The sequence below is a fragment of the Mastigoproctus giganteus genome, chromosome 6 (genome assembly GCF_048544385.1).
Source record: "Mastigoproctus giganteus isolate SK-2022 chromosome 6, ASM4854438v1, whole genome shotgun sequence".
In the NCBI taxonomy this organism is placed as follows: domain Eukaryota; kingdom Metazoa; phylum Arthropoda; class Arachnida; order Uropygi; family Thelyphonidae; genus Mastigoproctus; species Mastigoproctus giganteus.
This window is the reverse complement of record NC_143580.1, coordinates 173835757-173844294: the sequence shown is the minus strand read 5'-3', so window position 1 is coordinate 173844294 and position 8538 is coordinate 173835757. Positions and strand designations below refer to the sequence as shown.

Below are 8538 nucleotides of genomic sequence, written 5' to 3'. Positions count from 1 at the left end.
TCTCAATAGTTCATTTGACAACCATTTAAGCCTAAACCTTGAATAATATTTCTTAATAGGTATGAAATGTTTAGTAGCTTCCACGATTAATTCCTTGAATACTTCCCGCTGAGTGTTTGCTGTTTGTAACATCATCAGTTGAACCCAGTGGTACTATCCATTCCTGGAGTTCGCTAGTTGTGAGAGTTCTTGATCATCTGCTTTACTTCTTCCCGAATCTCCCACTCTCTCATCTCTTGTACGTCCTTGATTTTCTTGGGTTCTAATTCTATCCCGGGGGCTTGGCTGTTATATCTTACTTCCCTGCTCCATATGTTGCCCCATAACTCCTCAATCGTCTTTTGCTAGGGTGGTTCCGCTCCCTTCTTTCACGTCATCCCGAGACTTCTGTTTGGTCCTTATTGAAGATTCGGTTGTTTATTTTCCTCTTGGGCGCTCTCTTTGTATCCGCATAGTCTCTTGCTGAGCGCGAGGAGGTTCTGTTTCGGTGTGTCGAAGTACTTTCCTATTCTCTGTTTTTTTGTGTCATGTTTGCTGTGGACGCTCGCGCTCTCTCTCTCTCTCTCTTGAGGATGCTCTTCACATTTCCAATCAATTTCTTACTCCTGTTACCCCGTTGGTACTGGGTCAATTGGCCTATCTTGATTCTTAATTCTTCTATCTTCTGCTGAAGTCTTCTTTCCCAAACTGGCGGTTCCTTCTGTTTTCGGTTCTTCTGCTGGTGGTCTCTCGTTTATAATTATTATTATTAGCCATGTGGTACAAGAAAGCCTGAGGCTTCTGCTGCACTAGCTAAAAAAATAAATTTTTCTGAATTTATCCCAAGAGAGGATCACCAAGGAAAGGAAGATGATCGTATCCAGCTGAGGACGCTGGGTTTGTCAAGATCATACTTACAAGATTCGAGCCCCTGGGGATGCTCTTCCATTAATCCTAGTGACTGCTATGGCAGCCCAATACACGGCTGTGTGGATGGCCTCCAGTGTTGCCCTATTGATTTCGAGGTAATGTGGTATCATTTGCAGATTGAGGTGGTTTGTGACTCTATACAAGATTCTATTGGGTCTCTGCTTCGGTATCACGTAGGTCTTTGTAGGGTTCATTCCTTCGAATTCTGTCAGGGCCTTCTTCCAATCGTTTTCTATTCTGGATATCATGACTTGGATATCTCTCTCCACTTCAGCTGCTTTGGGTTGTATTTCTTCTTGCTCTTCCTCCTCGGTGGTTGTGTGTTCTTCCTCCTTGGGTTCCGTATTGACCATTTTCTATCCTTTGTAGTCGATCGCTCACGTCCTGCTTGATTTTTTCCAAGATTGCAGGAGCTATCAGGTTCTTCGTGACGATGGTCCTTCTCTGGTCCACTATTCGCTGTTCGGTGACTTGGATATCCGGGAATCGTTCCAGCCATTTGGTACGTTGTCTCGCCTGGTACGTTGTCATATCGATCTCCAGCTGCGAAATAACGAAGTACGTATTCGTTTCGATGCTCCTCTTGATGCATTGCCGTTTTATTCCTTCCTGGTTTGCTAATGACCATGTTTGCCTACAAAGATGGTCATTAGCGCAGCTGCTCTGGAAGCACTCCCAGTTGGTGGGTTGGAAGTTCTTGCCCTTCTCTTGTGGCAGCCATACAGGGGACAGCGCCACTTGCTCCACTGTCTTCCTGAGGAGACTATCTCTGATTGTTCGAACCGACCGATCTGCCTAAGGTCTGAACGCGAGTGACTTTATCTTGCGCCACACTCGATGCAGTTTAATTAATATTTCGCTGCGACATCATCCATCTATGGAAGTGGACCTGTTTAGCTTCAGCTTATGTCCAGTGGTAGTTTTCGGGAGTGACATCAGATGGCGCCATATTCTGCCTTAGCCGCCCCTCCGACCTTGGGGGTAGATGTCCATTGGAACAATTTGACGATGTTTATTTATTTATTACTATTACTCTAATTTATTAATATTATTATTACCGGTCTCTCACGTTTTGGTGCCGCGTTCGCTTCCGCCAAGGTGGGACTCGAATCCCGGTCCATCACGCTGTTAGTTCATTGTCGAAACCACTGGACCATCGCCCCCCCTTTTTATGATTATTATTATTCATACATCGGCGCCCACCGGTATTGCACCGTCTCCGGTGGGGGCGGGATTTTGTGCGTTTCAGCACTACAGGTGATAGTGGACCCAAACCAGCACATTAGGCTGACACATGAGCGCCAACAATTTTTCAGGTCCGCTCTGCAGAGATTTTGCTTCAACACAGATGAACAAGGTGGAGATGGGCAAATGCCTAGGAGCCACCAGTGATACCACACACACACAGTGCAAGGAAGCCTGAGGCTTATGCTGCACCAACCAAAAAAAAAATTTCCGAATTACCCTGAGCAAGCCAAGCTCATACTCACTAGCTGTGAGCCCCTGGGTTAAGAGTCAACAAGAATTTAAAACATGAATTTGATAGTATGCAGCAGAGTTATTGTGCTCAATATCTGTGGGAGAATAAAGAAATTTACCTCAACATTACATCGATCAATATGGCCTTCGTTGGTGCTCCTAAAAAAAAAAAAAAAAAATCAGTCAGACATGAAATTTTGCACAGCATAAACAGGTGGCTAGGAAGGCACACAGGGTTTTGTCGACAGTATACAAAACCTTCTTAGGCAGGGAAAAGAAGCCATAGTCCCATTGTATAAGTCGATAGTGAGACTGCATTTAGAATATTGTGTTGAAGTCTGGAGGCCGCATTTGAAGAAACAATTAGAACTGGGAAGGGTTCAGTAATCAATTAATTAGTTTGGTGTGGGGTACTAATCGTTGTCGCTATGAAAGGCCTACAAAGATAGCAACTAAACATTGGGGACCTGATTGAGATGGTTAAGGCCCCCAAAAGGAATCCTTAAATTATTTTATTAAATCCTGTTTTTGTTATTTTCTTTTTTGTATCGTTTATGGTTTACATTACTTTGAATGTAATTTGCAAATTGGTACAATCGTAATTTTATACCTTATTATTATTACCCATAAAACGTTTTATTCTATTCATATTTAACTCATACACTTTAGTTTTTTTTTTTTTTTTTGACAAGCATTCAAAAATATATTTAATATAAATGTATTATAATAAATATATTAAATAAATTGCTGTATAAGGAATACTGAAAAGGAATTCCTGAATAAATTACTGCATATCTTTCCCTTTTTTTTGCATGAATAGTTTTTTGTTCTACTGCAACGATATTCTTTGGAGTTTTATTGTTTCAATCAAGGAATCGATATAACCAACATCATACAGTGAAACTCGCCGGGATTATTTCCCCCTGGAGAGTATTGGTTCTCAGCTCGAATGTTTGTTGTTTCAATTTCTGTGGAAAAAAAGTTTAGCCGTTAATACATTATCGTATATATAGTGTCCATTTTGCATGTTGTTACTATGCTATGTTAGGCTCCGAAGCTATTCATCCACGCAAAGATTCGCATTAAATTTGATTTATATATGAATTTACTACCAAGATGTTTGCAGTATACAGCTTGAGAAATTGTATGTCATTTCGTTTTCTCGATTGTTGAGATTTTTTATTTTATTTTTTTTGTACTTCAGTAATGTTAAGAATGATATCTGAAATCTTCGGCAAAAAGCCAGTTAGAGGATGTATGCATGCTGACGTATGTGTTTACTTTTTTCTGTTTTAATTATTATACATAATGGAGGAAAAACTGATCACGTTTAGGACAAATAAACAAGTTTTAAGATGTGGCACTTCGAATATCTGGCAGGTTTTCCGTGAGAAAATCTTGTTCTGGAAAGCGTTCAGTAAGGTGAGGATATTTATAGTGTTATACAAATTAAAAATCATTTCGTTTGTTTTTAAAGAGATATTACTACGTGGAAGTGAAACTATATTGTTGGTTACCACATTACTGTATTAGTTGCCACTTAGTAGGTAGTGACAGACTAATAATTCCCAGTGATATATTCCACGTTATTTTATTTCCTTTGGGAAATAAAGGGGAAAAAAGGGGAAAAGGCTAAGATTTAGTACTCGGTGCACCCTCTCTATACTCGCCGACACGGCAGTGATTGACGGGTGCTGACTCCGCCCAGTGTCACGTGTTCTCCTGAACATACGGAAACATCTGGCACGCGTGCCACGCCGTGCGTGTCACCCGTGTTATGAATTTCGCTGTTAGAAGTGTCACGTGGTGTTAATACTTGATTAGCATATTATTTAATTTTATCGATGCGTAATTATAAAGCAAAAAAAGAAAAGTTGTTTGATTTTGGAAAAGGCTGAATAATACGTATATTATTCGTCCTGAATAATACATCCCCACAGAAACGGGGGGGTCTGGGGGGCAGAGCCCCCCAGAAAAAAAAAAAAAAAACCCTCAATTTGCGTATTCGATTGTTAGTGACTTACTCTTTGGTTTCCCATGGTTGAGATGGGTGTCTGTTGTATTGGGTGATTTTTTTTTTTTCCTGCGAAATATTAGTTCGAAAATGTTGGGTTGTTTTGAAAATATAATTCAATTGATGAGGTGAGTGGTTTTCTGTCGTTTTAGCATTTCTGTTGGGCATCAGCAATTTTCAGTGTTGCCCATGGTGTTAATTTTTTTCCAGTGTTGCACGTGGTGTTAATTTTTTTTTTTTAGATTTTAGATCAGTGATTATTAGAGTGCTTGTGATTAATTTTTTGATTTTAGCATTTCTGTTGACGGGCATCAGCAATTTTCAGTGTTGCACGTGGTGTTAATTTTTGTTACAAATAATACTAATTACTTGTTTTTTACAATACTAATTACTTGTTTTTTCCGGCCAGAAAGGCAGGGGATTGGGATCCCCGTCTAGTAATGTACGGGCGAGAAGAATCAAGGGTTGCACGTGGTGCGAATTTTTTTTAAACAAACAAAAAAAAGAAAACTTGTTTGGTGTTGGAAAAGGCTGAATAATAGGTATATCGGGGGTGTGGGGGCAGAAGCCCCCACAGAAACGGGGGTCTGGGGGCAGAGCCCCCAGAAAAAAAAAATAATAATGATCCCCCTATTTGCGCTAAAAATAATTGCCCTAAAATTATAGCTTAGATTGTAAGCTATAGCTTGGAAAAACGTGCATTTTTGTTTGTTTTATTTTTAATAATTGTTCATTTGTCGTTCCTTTTCTTTCGCGAAAATTACCTTTCCCCCTTTTTTTTTTTTCTTTTCGGTTGTATCCGACTTATTCAAATGTCACGTGATATTTTGTGATCCACGAAAACCGTATTTTTGTAACTTGAACTTTTGAAATTATTGGATTTATCCTGTTTTCAGCGGCCGTATTTGTTGCTGTGCCACCCGCGTGTCACCTAGTACCGTTTGCCGAGGAGAATAGCGGGAACGCAGTGAGTGGGCGGAGTCACAATCCGTCAATCACTGCTTTCCCCCCTCTTCTCCTCGCCGCCATTTTGAAGGGTGCACCGAGTATTAAATCTTTACCGGGGAAAATATTTATTACATTTTATTGCTAAAATATTGTAAAAATATTAACGATGTCTTATTAATTATTTATTGTTTTCATCGCAGCCGGCTTTCAGCGACTTTATTGGCGGGCTGCTTCCATGCTGTTCGGTCTTTGACAGCTTCTTTCATGCACATGCCAGTGTTGAGCCAGCGTATTCTTTGCCGACCTCTTCTCCTTGTTGCACTGACCTTTTCTAGCGTTATCAATTTTTTTCAATGAATTGGATTTGTTACATGACTGAAATAGGTCAATCATAACTTGGTGATCTTGCCTTCCAGTGATGTTTCTGGCTTGATGTAATCCAAAACCTGTCTGTTAACTTTTGCTGGCCATGGTATGAGAAGCAGCTTTCTCCAGCACCAGAGCTCAAAAATGTCAAATTTTCTTCTGTCTGCTTTTTTCATTGTCCAGCTTTCACACCAGAAGTTATGGGAAACAGCATTAACCATTCTGATCTTCATTGTAAGGCTGATGTCTTTGTCTTTACCGATCTTTTCCATGCTCATCATTGCCCTGCTTCCAAGTGAAATTCTTTTAATTTCAGGGCCAGATTCTCTGTCTCAGTCGATCTTAGATCCAAGAAAGATGAATTAGACTTCTTCATTGTTAATTTTAACTTCTCCAGTTCTGGCTGTTGTCATAATTTTTGTTTTCTTGATGTTAATATGCAGTCCTGCTTTATCGCCCTCACCTTTAACCATTAAAATGAGGTGTGTTAAGTCTTCCTTATTTTCTGCAAGCAGAATTGTATCATCTACATATCGTAAATTATTGATGTTTCTGCTGCCAATTTCCACTACAATTTCAGACTCATCCATGTACAATTTCCTTATAACTGATTCGGTATACACATTAAATAGAAATGAGGGATAATTGCACATCTTTTCCAATTTCAAACTAGTCTGTATCTCCAAATGTTGTTCTGACAGTTGCTTCTTGATTGGTGTACAATGATCTTATTAGCTTAACCAAGTGTGCCGATCCCCAAATTTTATCAAATAATTCCACAGTTTTTTGTGTTCAACATAATGAAATGCTTTGGCATAGTCAATGAAGCACATGTATACATCTTTCTGAAATTCATGGGCTTTTTCCATGATCCAACAGATGTTTGTGATGTGATCACAAGTGCCTCTTCCTTTGCGGAAACCAGCTTGAACATCAGGCATCTCTGTTTCTATGATTCTATACAATCGTGCTTGAATGATTTTCAATAGAATCTTGCTTGCGTGTGATATCAAGGCTGTTGTACAGTAGTTTGAGCAATTTCAGGTGTCGCCCTTCTTCAATTGGAATAAACACTGATCTCTTCCAGTATTTTGGCTACATATTCCTTTTCCAGATCTCCCAGTACAAAGCTGTGATTGGCAAAAGTGTTAACATTTCTGTTGGTATTCCATCAATTTTAGGGGCATTTCTCCTTGGTAGTTGTTGCGGTGCCCATGCTACCTTTTTCTCTAAAATATCCGGTTCTAATTCATAAGTGTCCAGATCATCTTTATTTGTGCAAAGAGATCTCTCATGTGCCCTTTTTTGTTATCTTCCATTTCTTTGCAATGTTCATTCCAGTATTTTTCTTTGTCTTTTCTGGTTACCCTTTGGAATTCTGCATTAAGTCTTCTTTTCTTGTCTCTATCTCTAGCAGCTTTAGATTTGCTTGTTTTTTTTTCAGCAATTTTGACGGTTTCTTCTGACAGCTCCTTACCCAATTTTGCATGTTTTTTGTATGGGATGTATTGCTGTGCTGTTTTGGTGATGTTTCTTATTTCCTCCCAAAGTACGTCTTGTTGTCTTTCCATGCAGTTAAACAATTAGAATCTGTTTTTTATCGTGACCGCATACAATGGTGAAATTTTATCTATATCATATTTCCTTGGTGCACCCTTCATTTTGATATTACAGAATTTGAGCCTGACTTTGGATACTAAAAGTTGGTGGTCTGAGCTGCAGTCTGCAGGTAACATTTTCACTGAAAAAAAAAAAAAAACAGAACTTTTCCATCTTTGACTGCACATAATGTAGTCAATTTGATTGCAGTGCAATCCATTTGGAAATGCCCATTTATACAAACGTCGCTTAGGTTGGATAAACATGTGTTTGCAATTCTTAATTGGTTTTCTTGACAGAACTGGAAGGTTTCCTGCTTTGTTCCTATCCCCCAGACCAAATCTGCCAACAATCCCATCTTCCTGTCCATCTATTTTTGCATTGAAGTCTCACAATGTCTTTTTTTGGTGTTTGACTCTGTGCATCTTGAGCTTCGGTATAAAGCTGTTCTATTTCATCTTCAGATGCATCTGTTGTTAGTGCTCAGACTTGAAGAAATGTGACTTTAATAACTATCATACCTATAACTGTCAACTGATCTGGCAATTCTCTTGTTTACTATAAATGCTACACCATTTCTCATGATTTTTTCATTCCCACAGTAGTAAACTGTAAAATCGTCTGACTGAAAGTAGCCAATTAATTTCACAGACACCAAGGATGTCAACCTTGGTCCTAACCATTTCTCTCTTAATAATATCCAGCTTTCCATGATTCAAACTCCAAACATTCCATGTGCTGATCTTATGTTTTTGTACAGAGCAAACTGTTCCCTCCATCATGGGCTGCCTCAGCAAGCAGCCTCCCATAGGCTTTAACCGAATTGCGTCATCCGTACCCACATTACTAGAAACAGGTCATCACTCTTCTCCAGTAGCATGTTTCACACTTTCCAGCCTTGGAGGGTCTGCCTTCAGGTATTATCTCTGATAAATTCTTGAGCTCGTTCATAAAGTTTTCTGGTGGAAAAATACTGGAGTAGGTCACCATATCTTTCTCCAGCCTTTCCCTTTTATCCGGGCTTGGGACTGGTGTATGAATGCATTAACATCCATACGGATGTATATATATATATATATGCATTATTTATTTTTTATATTTTCAGGGAGGTGGTGCTAATATCCCTCTTCCTCCTTCAGTGTCTAACAATGCCCAATATTTTCAATTAATTATATTGAATATATTAAAAAAGTTTTCTCCTAAACCATTAAGCTCACATTTCC

The 8538-nt window shown here is 39.2% G+C and overlaps 1 protein-coding gene across 1 annotated transcript in view; it reads left to right on the top strand.

The window, feature by feature from the left end:
• Window positions 1-3578: 3578 nt before the first annotated feature.
• The window catches only part of Saysd1 (SAYSVFN motif domain containing 1), a 25037-nt gene continuing 20077 nt past the window's right edge, over window positions 3579-8538 (top strand). Inside the window, exon 1 of the mRNA XM_090375499.1 lies at window positions 3579-3810. Within this exon, the coding sequence (XP_090231625.1) occupies window positions 3697-3810 (114 nt within the window). The 5' untranslated portion in view covers window positions 3579-3696. The remainder of the gene's footprint in view (window positions 3811-8538) is intronic.